This window comes from Taeniopygia guttata, chromosome 3, assembly GCF_048771995.1.
Source record: "Taeniopygia guttata chromosome 3, bTaeGut7.mat, whole genome shotgun sequence".
Taxonomy (NCBI): Eukaryota; Metazoa; Chordata; class Aves; order Passeriformes; family Estrildidae; genus Taeniopygia; species Taeniopygia guttata.
The window spans coordinates 98,763,459-98,779,993 of NC_133027.1; the positions used below are offsets into that span (position 1 = coordinate 98,763,459).

Genomic DNA, 16,535 nt, shown 5'->3' on the forward strand with positions numbered 1-16,535 from the left:
ATGAAAACTGTAAATAACTGAAGCCTTAAATCCAACACCTTTGCATGCCAGTGCCTTCAGTTTCACGTAATATCACATAATTGATATTGCCATCACTGAACGGTTTTAGGATGATGGACCTTAGCAATTCACATTTCAACACTTTTTCTGTAGCATCTGCAAAATACCTTTTGGATGAAAGAAATGTATGTAAAAAGCTTTATAACCCTTACAAGTCTAGATGTTAAATTTATACTGATCAGGGAGGGCAATACTGTACACAATATCAGGAAACCAAAAATAATTTCCCTTCTTCACTGTGAAAGGATGGTAAAGGGTATGTTGTGTCCTTCTCCCACTTCACCTCAGCTCCAAACACACTAAATAATGAATAATTTTGCAAAGCAACAATGAGTACTTAAATGAACAACCCCTTATAATTTCCCCAGAATCTCTCTTTCTAAAATTCATGAAGCCCCAGTTGCTATAATCTACCTCAAATTTTTCCCAACTGGGGTCAGTCCTGAAGCACAACATGTTAACCCCAAGCCATGTCAGCACATCCGGTGTAGCGAATATGTGGCTCTTCCAAAACCAGGGACAGCCTTGTGTAAACCACAGGCTAGCAGTCTGCCAGGCAGGCAACACCAGTATAATCTCTCTGCATCTGTTTTATAAACACACTCAGGTGTTGGGTTATCAGGCTTTGCTGCACTGCACAGCTGCTCCACAGCACACACCAGCTGTACTTACTCCCTCTTCACACCACTCCAGCTGGAGGATCCTAAGCCTTTCCCCTCTTAGTAACAAAGACCCTAAAAATGTAAAATTAATTGTTCTGTTTCCTTTAAATGATTGACTCAAATGGAAGTCCCCTTTCCTCCAAATTTAGTGCATGAACAATCAAACAACAAACACTTTGACTTTACATTTTGTCTGCTCTTATCTTCTACCATACTAACTGCAGTTATGGGGCTATAAAAAATACACAAAATTAAAAGTTGGATGGCAATTTTCAAAGTTTCAAACTTTTCAAAACAATCTGCTCTACATTTCAGAGGGATTTGCACACCCAACTCTTCGAGCCAGTTTATTCATACACAGGTAGGCTCAATAGCAGGGACATTCGGAGTACATGCACACAGGATAGCCCTTGGTGGTGATTTTTTCACTGAAACAGTAGAGCTGTGCTGCCCCAACTAGACACCTAGAGGAGCAGCTCAGCTTCCAACTACTGTCTCTGCTTTGACAGTCTGGAAGGCTAGTTTTATAGATCCATACCTCTGCAGAAAAAGCTAGAGCGTCAAGAAGGCAGCAAAACAGAGGCCCTGCAATTCTGTTTGTTTACTGCAACAGAAGGAAAGCATCTTCACAATAAAGTGGTTGGAGAATCGAAACAGGAAGAAAAGCCTTTCCAATCAAACCATAAATCCACAGCCTACAAAAGGTAAGCTACAAGAAGGAAATAGAAATGTAATGGTGAGAATTCTTCTTCTAAAAAGTAAAAGGAGAGATTGACAGATGGCAGAGAAGCTTTAGGACACAAAGAGGTATGTCTAGAAGGTATCAGGCAGAAACCTTATTTCACTAGTCTAGCTCTCAGCCCCTGTCTCCCCACTGTAAAAATGAAACTGATACTTCCACTGCAAAATTGTGAGATTAAAACCACAATGCTTGTGCCATACTTCTAGGCAACATGAAGAAAACTTCATCCATTACACTTCCTCCCAGGAATGCTGTGAAGATGACTATACTCAAGATTCTCCAGACACAGATTATTTTGCTAATGAGTTTCATTACAACCTGAGACAGACAGATCTATGTAGCAGACAAAGGTCTCTTCTGGAACAACTGATATAAAAGGCTGGATTATTCATTTTATAAGAAGATTTTACACCTGAATTATGAGTGAATGTTTGTCCCATCGTTTCCATTACTGACATGCTCATTTGTTTGAAGTAACAATGTGACTGGAAATAAAGGCGTTAATTATAGAAGAAAAAGGAGATAACATGCTATATCACAAGTACATGCAGGACAACTAAGTATGTAAAAACTTGCATGACCAGTTCACAGCATGCAAGATTATAATGAAGTTATTACACATTATCTCACAGCTCACATAAATTTCAGAAAATAATGTAATCAGGATCAGAAATAGCTTGTGTACTGTGAAGATTACCAACCCCACCTGTTACCAGAAACACTAAGGAAAACCAAGCAATAATGATGATGGCTATTTTTTTGTTGATCTGTTTTGATATTTTGAAACTTTTAGTTAAATAAAGCCTGCTGCAAAAAAGATCTCCCTTATTTGTACGAACTGCTCTATTACAAAGTGGCTTCACTTTGTTGACCATCTGTCATATTTACATGTTCCTTGGTCTGGCACACAAGCTTCAGACTCTTTCTCTGCTGACTCATGTGAATAAAAACACTCTCCCTCAACTCCTCAGTTAGACAACTATTGCTTCCCAAGGGCCATCAAATACATTTTTTTAAAGTTATAATAACACATAATTTATGTCTTTTGCATACTTATGTCCTGTAAAGTATAGGTTTTTATTTTGTTACACATTTTCCACGGCTTTTGCAAGCCACATCTAGCTTGATATACAGGTTATTGCACTCCAAAAGTAAGATTGTTTTTCTTATTTTACATCATAAACTCCTGAAGGAAGAAACTGTGAACTTTCTGTTTCTGCACAACCTCATGTTATTAAAGAGAAATTAATAACTCCTACACTCAAAACTGTCATGCTGCCAGCATGTATGCATCCATGCTCTGACAAGGCCTCAGCACTTCTCTCCTGTCTCACTGGGATATCACTAGCATCAAGTGCCTTTTCATAGCTGCATAAAATATCTCCAAGACTTCACATTTTTTGCATCGCAAAGTTCATTAACCGTGCATAAATCTTACAATAGAGGGGTTCTGCAGAGCAGCACACTGCTGCTGGGAAGCAGATTTTGCTTGCGACTCTACAAATAGGGTGCAGGGCTGATTCACAGTTGCTGGAAGAGCTGCAAACTTTTTGGCAATTCTACAAAACATTTGGCCTGTAATTTGTCTCACTGATCACTGCCACAATTATGTCCAGGTCCCACAGAGAAGAAGCCCATATAGTGCAGCAAGGAGACTGCTACAGGGAGAAAAGGCTTGAGGTGCCCCCACTTCTCACTCTGCCTGCCTTCCCTTTCAGTTGGATGGGTTTTTTAACCTCAGTATTCCAGGGGTAGCCTGAAAGACAAAATTACATTCTCACACTTCACATCTGATTTTAAACATGATTTTTTAAAAGGGTAAACTTTAGAATACATTAAGGGCTCTGAAAGCTTTACGGTATTAATAACACTGTTGCAGCAAAACAGTTCTTGTCTGGAAAGCGCACACATTTGAAACTAAATGTAACATGTTTGTTACATATTGTTAGTTTGATGTCCAGAGTACATTCAAACAAGGGTAGAAATCAGTTCCATTTAATTTGTTCAAATATCCAGTGATTTACTATGGTTTTATTAATGAAGTGTCAGCCAAAACAAAAACAAAAATGTTAAGGTTTTGGAGGTTTTTCCTAGTTTAAAAACACCCTGAATAATACTACTTCCAAAACAATGCATATTACCAAACTGAAGAGAAGGCTTGGTGGTCAGAACTGACACTTCTGCCCAAACACATTTACAAGCAGTTCACAATGTACTCACAAACTCATTTGCACACAGTTTAGAAGTCGTGTTGACTGGGTCTTTTACTCAGAGGATGGGTGGGCATTGGAACAGACTCCCCAGAGAGTGTCACAGCACCAAGCCTCTCGGGCACCTGGCGATTCCTGGGTGACCTGTGCAGGACCAGGAGCTGAACTCAATTATCCTGATGGGACCCTTCCAACTCGGGAGATTCTGTGATTCTATAACAGTACAACCACTCATGAAAGGACAGCTAAATAACACTTTCAAAAGGCTGCTGAATCAGGAGCCTAAATTCTTCATGTAAGTTCCACGTTGCTGAAAAATTTACAGTTGGTCTCAATTCGGAGAAATATGAAAATTCAATATTAAACACGGAAGGAATTCAGTTGATGGTGGTGTAACTAGCTAGGAGCACAGAGGAATCAGTATGTATGCAACTAAAGGATACACATACTCTCCATAGTTTCAGCAACAGAGAATACCACTCGAAGAGCTACCCATTAAAATCAATACAGGAACATCAGCTTTGAATCTGTGCGCAAGACAACATACCTCTGTTTGTCCTCCAGTCATTAATGGACAGAACTCACTACAAACTTCCAACTTTTGTATGTTTGTTTAAGGTATATCGATTTTGCTTATTCACACATCTACTTATCAACAAAACCAACACAGGAAAGTTTCAGGGGTTTTTGCACTGTTCTGGGATGTGATGAACATAGGTCAATTGCTCCTCATCTAGTTTTCTTACCATACTACTAAAGTGAAGAGAATACCCTTCAAAAGAGAATCATGACTCCACATTTCTGCTAAATTATATCCTAGAAGGGAACATTTTCCCCAAGGCCCCTTGCAACTAATGGGCAAAGCAGACAAGAATGAGTATGGACTGGCAAGAAAAGAGCACATAAAGAGATTACAGGAGCTTGTCTAGGTCACAGTGTCTGGGCTGCTCCTCAGAATTGTTCAAAGTTTAGTTGAACTTGTATTTTAAAACCTTTCACCCAGCCTGATAAAAATGGATACGCAAAGTTACCTCCCAAATATGACTACTAAACTAATATTATTTTTAAGGATATGTGTAGATATAGATATATAACTTACAATATAGTTATGTAATGGATCTATGTATCTATAGATATATAAACACACACACACACACACACACACACATAAATATATATATATATAAATAAACTATTGCCAAAGGGTCGTCAGAAAGAAGCCCAGGGTTCTGCTTTTTATGTGAAAAGCCCTGTTACTTGCTTCTGATTCAATGGATAACAATTCTAAAAAATATGCATGAGGTGTTAATAAAATTCTTCTTTGTTCTTTCTTCCTTTCAGAGGCTTGGCATGGGTCTGAGAAATTGCTAGCAGGAAGAGTAAAGGGGGGGTGATAAAACTAACAGAGCTTATCTCAGCCCAGTGACATTAGTACATACTATTACCCCTTTATATCATATCCAGATTTGATTATTGTACTCTTAGTGGTCTAACCCACCTATCACTACAGAAAAATGCTCTAATGTAATAATACTATACCAGTTTTGATTGAATTATACAGAAAAATCATGTAGTTCCCTCAAACTGGGCAGTAGAAATGTTCTTGAAGCTATATGGGACACTAAGAAACAATGACAAGTTTGGGAATCGTGGACTAGATCATACGGACGGTCCATCTAAACACATCAACTCCTTGAAGAGAAACACCACATTCTGCAAAGCATCAGAAACTCCAAATACCCCTAGCAAAATTTCCACTATTGCCTCTCCCCTTGATATTTTGAGTTAGGGACACCAAGCAAAGCTGAGCTGATAGGCTGCTTCTCAACTATCACTGCAGCCTTTCACACTGGTAAGCGTTTTCCTAATATTTCTCTTGGCTTCCTCAGTCTGCCTTTTTTACTTGTGCTTGGATTGGAATTTTTTGAAGACAGAAACCACCACTACACATTAAAAAAAAAAAAATTACCAAACATTAGTAGGTATTTTCTGCGATTAGGAGTCCCTGAAAATCCCAACAGTCAGTATCAACTAAAAATTTTTAATGGTGTTTCCACTGCTTGGGAGAGTCCAGTTTTCAGGGACAGATCATGTCCCTACAACTCCACACTGAGTCTGTTAAAAAAAGAGCTTTTTTGCCTACATATTATATTTATTCCTTCCAACACTTCAGTAGTATAACTAACTGGAAACTCAGTGCATCACTCCTTTCTGACTGAAAACAGCCGCTCCAACAGCCACGAGTATGATCAGTTCCCTGCTGCTTGCTGAGCAGCAGAGCGGGGACAAGCTCTGCCTGACAGTGGCTGGGCAAACGCCACAGAGCTTCAGACACTGGGGAGATTTCTGAGTCCTCAAGGATCTCACTGGTCCACCAGAGGGACAAAAAAAGGGGAAGGAGTTGGACTAATGGCAGTATGGATATAAGGGAAGTAATGACATGAAAAATGAAGGAAAAGTTACAACAGCTGGGACTTGAGGACAAGGTGACAGTGGTGGATTAAGGAGAAAAGTGGGCCAAGAGGTCAAACGTTCAAGAGGTGCCGAGGTACTATGTGGTCACAAGGAAGGAAAAGACAAGGAAACTCAGAGGAAAAGAAAAGAAAAAAGATTCCTCAGTAATTCTAAAAAGAATCACATGAGAGAGAAAACATAGTGGACGCAGCATGAATGACTTCAAGCCTTTCCTTTTCCAATACATTCTCAGACATCACTTTTTAAGGCCACAGATCAATCTCACCTTGAAATAAAGGGAAGTTGACAGATGCCAGAAAGACTTATGCAATGAGTAAATATGGTCCCAGCAAGGAAACTGTACTTGGAATAGATCTCTGTAGAGATCTATAGCAGGACATTTCATTCACATAGTCTGCTAGCATTGCCAACATCAAAATCTTATGCACTTTTTTTAGTGCATTTTAAAAGCTGCCCTATAATTTCTTGACTATCTTAAAGCCAGAACAGATAAGGAAAGACAGAGAATTGGCAGCATAAAGACAGAACAGATGATAAAGGAGAAACTGAAGGAAAAGAGGGAAGGGCACTACTGTATTGCTGGCTTTTAATCTGTGAAACAATGCAAAGCAATTCCAGCCATTTCCTCATCACCTATGCAGAGGATGCATCAGTCTTCCCTTCATCTTTCCACCACTACTATATCTGCTGCATTGCTACCACATCACTCTCTAAATATACTTATAAATATTAACATTGTCAAAGCCATCTATCTTTTAATGATATTAAAAAGGCCAATGTACTGAAGAATGGACAGTTCTAAATGCATAAGAAATCCTGGTCCCCCATAATAAGAGGTTTTGTAACTTATTTATACTCTCAAGTACTGAAAGATACTAAGGGAAACAAGAAGTATTACATTTCCCTACTCTTCATGCAAGATACAGAGATACCAAGGAGGCTTGCTGTTCAAACAATGCAGACATTAAATTTATTTGGTAACATCTAGCCATTTTTCAGGCTTTTTTGTTCCTGCCTGTGATGAAATTGCCCAGCAGGACACCAGAAACAAGCAAAATGATTCTATTGTCTGGAACAATCAAATCAGCTCAAGTTAGCCGATATAAGGCAGAAATGGCTGCCTGCAAGCCTCCAACGGAATCAAACTTTGCTTTTTTAAATTTTAAAACTATGGTCTGACATCACTTCTGTTCCTCAACAATTCAAGTCCAAAAGAGTTCAGAGGAAAAAAAAAAAAAAAAAAAACTCCTATAACTGTGTAGCATTTCTCTAATACTGCTTCCAGTAAAATAAACATTAAAACTCCTGTTATATTTAATGGGAATGTGCCAATATCTCTAGGTTTCTTAGCTGTGCTATTCAGAAATATGTGAAATCTTGGCTTCTGTAACTTCTGCTAAATTATAGCAATTATACTTTAATATCATTGACATTTTTAACTCTTGGAGGAATGCAAGTGAGAGGACACTCAGAAATCAACTTTACTAGCAATTCAAGCTACTGACTGAATAACGATCAGAGTAGATAAGAATTCTGCAGATGTTCTTGCACCATATTCATTTGCACTTTCTTTACTAAAATATAGTACAAAGTACATAACTGCCATGAAAATTACTCAATCTCTAGAACGGCTTACTAGCTTTACAGTTGCAGTTTCATATTAACATTACTTAATATACTTTTAAAATTGTCTAGTGACTGCCTGCCAAACAGGAAAGTACTCACAAACACAAGGTTAAAACTTTCTGTCAGCCTCCCATAGCATCCACTTTCCCCTCAGATGGTTGAAACCCCTGTAATTTCTACAATTTGCACGACTCAAAAGGGCATGCAAAATGCCCTATTATTCAGGTCTTGCTCTGTCCAGCTTGACAAAAAGGTTTGTTTGATCCTCCCCAGCCCAAACTGTCAGTTTTCCAACCTGTCTATGGAATTCTGATCTTATTCATATCCAGATACTTCCAGCCCTACCTTTCCATGCGGATGGAGAAGTCTCTTCTCAGTCCTCTCTGACCACAAATATCCCATTACTTGCGTGCTCTGTTGTTCCCAAACCCTCTCTTACCATGAACTGTAGATTTCTTTCTCTCACAAGATAATAGTCGGGGTGGAGAAAAGGAGATTGAGGTAGTATTGGGTAAAGCAGAACTGAATTCAACCAGCCAATTCCAAGCCAAAAAGCTCCTGCCTCTAATGTTTTACAAAGTGTGTTCACAGTCTCCCTTCAAAACCCAAAAACCCCCAAAAAGTTCATTTAAATGAAAGTTATTTACAGAGTGAAACCAAATCACATTCAGTTGCCAAGTTCTACAATTCCAACTCAAATCAAATCCTCATTTTGGCAATATTTAGAGAATTCTGGACATGGAGGACTAAAATTCAGTTTGATGCTAGAGAGCAGAAACCAGACTTACATATGCAAGATTTTCAGAAGAATAAAAAAACAGTAAGAAAAAAAATACAAGTAAAGGATGTTGCTAATGGTTATTTATTCTTGGTTTTCTTTTGGAGCACAGGCCTCTATTGAGGGAATAATTTAAATTGACCTGTGTCATATCCAGTGAACCCAGTGGAATCAGTGCTTTACTCAGAACCATGAAGCTCTGTACGATATCTATGGAATCACCTAATTTGGAATAATGACATGCACTGTCTTAAAACTGGTACAAGAACGACATGCAGGAATTGTTTTCACTCCACTTGGACATTTCATGAGTCTAAATTTGAACTAGTACCTATGAACTGGACTCTGCTTCTGGTAATTTTTTTCTAACAAATACTTTCTACAGAGTTCAGTAGAGTTATTTTCACTATGTGGAACTTTGTATCAGTATTTGGTATTAGCAAAAATAAGATGAGATTCTGATCAGTGGTAGGATCAACTCCTGACCTACAGCTATGATAATTCAGTGTTAAGTGAAATGCATGCTCCACTACACACTTTTCATGCCCTAAGCAATTTTTTTTTTCACATCTGAAGTGAGACTTCAAAAGCTATATACTCAGCAAAGCAGGCAAAAAAAAAATCCCAGAGCAGTTCAGTGATCATCATACGGCCTTCAACCAGCCAATTTGCCTATGCCAGCTCATCCCTGTCTCCTACACGTGGAGCTTTCTGCTGCTGCCAAAAGGGCAGCCGGAGTACGCGGCACAGCAGCAACTATTCATTACCCTCCTCCAGGTTTCTCCCCATGCCTCATCTCTCCCTTTCCCCACTTTACCCTTTCTCTCTCCGTGCAGTAACAACAGCAGAGGCAGCATTTTCCCCGTCTATTGCTCCTCAGCAGACTGGGAAGCACTGCAGGTAAGCAAGAGCTTACATTTCTAGCAGGGAGTAGGAGTAGATTTATGCAGCTGTAGAAAAGGATTGATACAAGACAGTGGGTGAGCTGTGTGTGACTGTACCACATCCCCAGCAGAGAGGGAAAAGAGAAGGCACAGGAGGGAGACAGACTGTGGGAGAAGGTTAGGAAGACCCCTATCTGGACAAAGTTCTCTCCAAAATCTCTCAGCTCTGCTTGACAATCACTTACCCTCAGAATGAGAGAGTTCCTGTGAAATGCTGCTGAGCCCCCGTAGCTCTCAGCCTTGACCCATAAGCCTGACAGACCTTGCTCCATGACCACTCTGTCATGCAGAAACCTCTCAAAACAGGACCCCAGCAATTTCCCTTTCATCTCACCAAATATGATTCCTATAACAGCTTTTCAGCAGCCCATGAACCACAGCTTAGATGAGATCTAAAGCTTTTGCAAGTGAAATCTAAGGCCTTTCAACACCACCAGAACAAATAAATTCAGTCAGCAGATGAAAATAAAAATGAAAATATGCTACAGTCACTTTCTGCCCGCCCAATGCCAGCCCTCAGCAGTGCACGGCACAAACAGAGATGAACGCATAGGGTGACCTGCACTACAGTGATGACAATTCCATTCTCTGTCTGCCAGCTATAACAGATCACCTGCTGACTGAAAGGAGTTCCCATTCCAACAACAGAAATTACATTAAAAGAAGAGGGAAAAAAAAAAAAAAGCACCTCAGTAGTCTTTCCATTTCATTCAGATTAGAGGCACTGGAAAGAGACAGTTCTACTTCTCGCATCCATGGACAGCTCACAGGACCAAGAACTCTGAAGTGCTTTAATTCATCCCCTGCTACCGTCTTTTGGGTGACATTCAGAGCTCAGCTAACCTAGATATTTAACTGTATAGACTGCAACTTCTTCCCCACGTCATTTCCTATAACTCATCATCCACCTGCTACTGATATATTAGATTAATTCATAATAAACTTGCTTTATACAATGGCGGCACAGTTGCACAACTAACTTCATATTGGCAAAATGGAATTATGAAAGGATGCTTTCAGAATAGCATAATGTTTTAAATCTAAATCTGAGGAAACCGCATTGAAAGAAGAAAAATAGTATGGAAGATATTTTAGCAAAGAAAAGCTTAATAAAATATATGGGTTTTTTTTCTTGACAGCATAAGGGTTTTTTTAAGACAGCAGAAAATTAAATCTCTTTCATTAACCTAAATATAGCTATAAATTATTTTCAGTGGAAATGGAGGCTTTTCTTGTTAAATGTTCTGATGTTCTCACTGATTTAGTGAGTTCTGTTACTCAGCCAGCAAAAGGATTTCTTAGGACAACTCAATAGGTTTTCTCATGTACTGCCAGGCTAATGGCTAAGACCCTTAGATGGAGTCTTTGGCATGGGTCCAGTCATGCTGATTTCATCTGTCGTCAACTCTGGAAAGTGGACTTGAACTCAGAACCCATACTACCAATCATCCACACACATAAACATTGATCATGATAATTTGCAGGAGTGGAACCACACAGCTAAATATCAATGGAATTTTCCTTCCTGATCTCAATTCTACTGATTAAAATGTAGCTGCATTGCCAACTCAAGTGAATTATTTACATATGCCACATGCAAGAAAGCTAGATAAAAACATACTTTATTATTACCTGAATTACCTAACTGAAAAATACAGACACAGCTGTCAAGTTGCTAGTTTGTTTTTCAATCAGAACTTGCAAGTTGTTTATTGTTCTGTATATTTTGTTCTTCAAAGAGTAAGTTCACCAGCATCCTCTTGAATACTCAGTGCCATTCTGTATGACATTTTTTGCGCTTACAAAAAGCCTGAAATGTCATAAATCTAAAGCTCTCTTTAAAACTGCAGTGTAACCATGACTAAAAAATCTGCAAAACTGACACTTTTACTGTGCTATGTCTGTATTGATGCACTACTGGAAAAGCAGCCATCTTTTTAATTGTCACTATATTTATTTTAGAAACCTAAACAAGTGTTTTCTATTGATCTTACCAAAACCCCACAAAATTATGTATTTTGTTTAAAAGCTTTCATCCAGTAAACTCTAAATCACTGTTTGACACCACAACTTTGAATAATAATATATATATATATATATTCAGAGAGAATATGTATCATAAGGTTAAATGCAACTGCTTAACATTCTGTAGATTAAAGGAACCAGAATTTTGCATATCTATCTGACTTGTGTTAATACAGTAGACGTTATTGTGATTTCAAGCTTTGTACTTGTTTATCATTAGTGTTTCCACTGTAACCATGGCATCCATATATAGCACAGGCCTAAGAGTGAGAAAAATATCCAGTATTCTCCTAAAAAAATAATCTGAGAAAAGAATATAAGGATTTGAACAATGGCAAAGGTCAATCAAATTTGGTGATCTAGCTGAAATGAGAAACAGTTTCCTCTTATGGGGAAAAAACCCCAAAGCATTATTTTTCGTGAATCTTTTTTGCATTTTGAACTTATGACAAGAACCTAGAAACCTAGAAACATAACCTTGACCCTAACACAGATATTATAAAACAAATTCTGAAATTTCCTTAAAAAAACCCCATGCAGTACAACATGAGATAAAAAGCTATTAATATGTTGACAAGACCTGTTCTCAGCACATGAATATTTTCTCAACCCTCTTTTAATAGTGACTGTCCAGTCCTGCAATAACTGTTGCATCATTCTGAAGGTAAGGAGGGGCGGCAGTGCAATTACTCTGATCATACTCAGCAAGTACTTGGTACCCAGTTCCAACTTTCAGGACTGCTTAAAGAGAAACCCTCAAAATAGCATAGAAAGAATTGATGGTCTTCAATTGTGTTTCAAGTGTGTAGGTTGCATTTATTTGATATTTCAGGCAATAAGGAAGAATGGGTTACTGTGATTGCTGGTTTTAATTTGCTTGTTACAGAGTTCAGAAGGAGTATTACAAAAATATCTGCCTAAAATGCCAAAAGTGAAATGAAGGAACTAGTCCTCTTATTAAAGAGAAAAAACTGACTGTATCATACCAGCAGATCTTAGCCTAATACTGGTTTAGAACATGTGCATTTTCCTTGTAGTGTGAAACTCATTCACTTTGCAGACAATTCCTTTTTCAGTTTTAACACAGACTCCAGACACTGATGAAGACACCAATAAATCTATTTACTTCAGTATGGACTCTATAGAGATGTCATGGCCACAGGTCTTGTAACTCAATGAAAAAAGACCCAAAACTGGTGCAATTTTGTAAGAGTCAGTTCGCTGAAGGTCCCTATCTAGTAATCCAATAAACACACTCAATATTGCCATTACAGTGACACACTCAGTAAATAGGAAGATTTTGGAAAGGTTAAACACAATCCTATAAATACTTACCACCACTCCCACCCCCTGCCCCGCCATTCTAACTGTGATACAGGGGGAGTGTATGCTGTCTTTGTAGTACGTGAACACAATCCTAATGGTAAGGATTTAGAGTACAAAACAAGCTAAGTGATGTTTCAGAAGCTGCATTATATTGACCAGTTATGATCCACTGCCATGTCCTTGATTCTGTCACATCAACAGACAACAAGCGTAGTCACTCCCTCGTCTCCTCCCACCCACTGAATGCTGGACAGCAATGAATCCTGATGCAATAAAAGCCAGCATTTATCTGATTCAGCTATCTAGCTCCTCACAGATCCTGTTTACAATGGACCTCAACCTGTTAAATTCCACTATTTATCTAGGGAATGTGTTCAGACATTTGCGTTCACCTTAAAGATCAGAGCCAGGATGCACCACAGTCCCACCAAAATTCAAACTAGGCATCTGGAATCTGCAAGGTTCTTCCAGATTTGGTGACAAACTCACAACATGTACCATGCACAAAAAGCACACACAAATTATTATTCTTTCACTAAAAATCTGCGCAGATCTCCTCTTCCCACTGGTCTCAAAGGTGAAACCTCACTTGATTTCAGGAGAGTCCCAACCTGATTATCATTCAATACAGGTAAAAGATATCTGCAATACTGCTGCATTTGTCTTTTCCTATTATAGCTATTTTTCCTCCTTCTATCACCCACTTTTACCATTTTGAGCCTACTAATGTGTAGCTTTTATAGAGCATCAGAATAATCTAGACTCTGATTATCACAATGCAACACGTAGGCAGTAAAAATGAAAAATATTTTAAAGTTGTAAACATAAAAGTTTTAACAGCAAAGTTGATGAGCTCCTAATCAGCATAAATAGAGTCTAATTCTTTCATGCCCTTTCAGCATTACCCCATCTCTACATCACTGCATTAAGCAAAGAAGCCCCAAAGAATACATAAAACTCAGACCTATTAACCCTAGCTATTTTTCCTCTGGTCCTGGGTTCTTTATCTGTTTGCAAAAAAATTACTAGCTAGTATCCTTGACCGTGAAAAATAAATACATAAAAAAATGAGCATATATCATTTCAGATGGCTGGTCAAGCAGGGCACACTGAAAATGAGATGATCACTACTATTGTTTTATTATACATCTCATTTAAAGGATATCCACCATTTAACTGTTTAACTGCTGAAATGTGAAATGTGCAAATTCACATTTCTTGTTTCTTCATTGTTTGATTGATTTCTCCCTGTTAAATCACACTACCTAAGGATATCAGAGCATGGATTTTCCAGCTTTTTTGTATTCCCACTGAGGCATGTTAGCCTCTGGGTCTTAAAGATGCTGTGAAAGCTGTTAAGACACGTTGTCTGTACAGACAACAGAATTTCTCTAGTTGGGCCCAAATTCCACTAGGACCCTTTCATCAGTCTTGAGCATTTGAAGAAGCATTGCGTTAGATCTACTCATAGAGGTGTCGATCATCTGAAGGAAGGAAGGAGGAGCATCAGTGTTGATGCAGTGAGCTCTCAAGTGACAGGAAGACCCTGAGATGTCTCGTATGAGAGGTCAGGTCTGGATTTTTAAGATTCATCATTGCCAGGCTAACCAAGTGTATTCACCCTGAAACGATGAAACTCACCTAGGCGCTGGATCTGGGTTTTGCGGTAATGTTTGGTACGGATGCATTTGGTTCGGGTTCTTTAGACTCAGACAACTAGATTTGTATTTATGTCACATAATTTCAGAAACTTGCACGGTAACTACATACCTCTTCCTTAGATTCAGCATATTTTTCTTTCCTGCCTCGCCTGTAGATAACATGCATTAGTTATATAGTAACCATGACTATCTCAGTATAACAAAGTGTGGAAATAATGAAAAGCCTTCAGAGGCATTACATGCCCTTGGTAACCTAGCTCTGCAAGACAGATGTTGCATCTAGAGCCATGCCACGGAAAATCATATGTACATGTATGCATCTACAGCGTGAACACTTACCCAGTCCTCGAAGTGACGGCTCCCGTTCTGCAGCAAGTCCTCAAACTGTATAGTGCAGTTAGCTACAAAATCGTCGTACCCGATGGGGGCATCATGGAAAACAGCCATCTCTATCTTCCTGCCATTACAAACGTCGGTGACAAATTCATCGTTCCAAGCAGGACTGTTGGTCTTTTGCTTGGTCGAGGTCTGCCCGATCCTGGAGTCGTCCACATTGAGGGCGATGTAAGGGTCCAGCAAAAAGGTCTGTGGCCTGGGACCCACCGCATGCCTCAGAGACCACGCCGTGGGTTTCAGATTCACTGCCTCGCAGATCTTGATTTTCAGCAAGCCATTGAAAACCACCATGGCTGGATAGCTGCACTTTTCCCGGGATCAAACACTCGCTCAGCACTCGCACCGAGAGGGAGGGAGGGAGGGAGGTCTCGCCAATAAATAGGAGGGCAGGTCTGGGAGGTGGGGGAGCAGGGTCTCTTCGCCCGGCTGCTGCTGTTACCTTTGATTATTTAGCCTTTGCTCTTGCGACACCCAGTGAATACATTTATTTTCTTGCCCGTGTTTCTAACGGAAAACAAGGGAGGGGGGCCACCAGGGAGGGGGAGGCGGCCGCGGCTGCAGGAACCCCCGAATGCTATCAAAACCCGGGCATAATCAATCCGGGGGCTAAGCAAAAGCCTTCTCCCTTCACCCTGACCATAATCCTGGATCAGTCCTCGCAGAGGAAGCAGAGCCGCGAACCCGGGCTCCCGCACACGCCAGTCCTGCCCGTGCGCCGCACAACAATACACACACACGCATACACACACACACACACACACACGGATCAGAAACACCGGCCGACCCACCAGCCCTGCCTACTGCACAGCCTCCGCTCAGCAAACATCCACCCGGGGACCTTCCATCCGCGCCGGCCGCCGCCGCCCGTCCTGCGCCGCCGCCGCCTCCTGCTCCGCCGCCGCCAAGGCCGAGGACCCAGCGGAGCGACCCCCGCGCATGGGGGGCGCCGGCAGCGGAGCGGCCCGCGCGGGTCTCGGCGGGCTCCGGCTGGGCGGCCGCCGCCCTGGCGATGGGCAGAGCCGCCGCCGCCGCCTCCCTCCCGCCTCCCGCCGGCCGCCCCCCGCCCGCCTCCCGCCCGCCGCCTCCCCTCGGCCGCCGCCGGCCGCCTCCCTCCGCGCAGCCCCCGCCCGCTGCCGGTGCCGCTCCGCCGCTCGCTCCAGCGCAGGAAATGCGCAAAAGACGTCAGTGTGTGTGTGTGGGGCGAGCGAGCGGCGGCGGCGGCAGCCCCGGCCGTGCGTGTGTGTTTCTGCGTGTGTGTGTTTGAGTGTAGAAAGTTTTGCTGTTGGGGGAGCAGCGCGGCCGCCACCAGCCGGGAACCGCAGCGGGGGTCGCGTTCCCCGGGCTGGGCTTGCCGCTCCTCCACACCCGCCGGGCGGCTTTCCGCTGGGGACACTACCCGCCCCGGCCCCACGCCTCCTCCTCCTCCTTATAGGATATAGTGGTGAACCAAAGGTGGATAGCGCACCCCCGGCCGCCTTTATTAACGTGCTTGGCCCCGAAGGTCCTGTGCGGACCGGGACCACCACTCACACCGCGCCGGGCGCTTCTGGCACCGCGGTGCCGGCGGACGCCCCTTCCCGCAGGGCTGCCCGCCCCTCGCCCTTCTCTCCGTGCTACCCGGGACGCCGCT

General features: G+C 41.4%; 1 protein-coding gene across 2 annotated transcripts in view; it reads right to left on the reverse strand.

The window, feature by feature from the left end:
• The window catches only part of PRKCE (protein kinase C epsilon), a 284,740-nt gene extending 268,949 nt beyond the window's left edge, over positions 1-15,791 (reverse strand). The window contains exon 1 of one of the 2 annotated variants that reach the window (XM_002196599.7): positions 14,849-15,791. In XM_002196599.7, coding sequence (XP_002196635.4) covers positions 14,849-15,196 — 348 coding nt within the window. In that variant the 5' untranslated portion in view covers positions 15,197-15,791. The remainder of the gene's footprint in view (positions 1-14,848) is intronic. The other variant, XM_032747421.3, reaches the window with a different exon arrangement.
• Between the last annotated feature and the right edge of the window lie 744 nt (positions 15,792-16,535).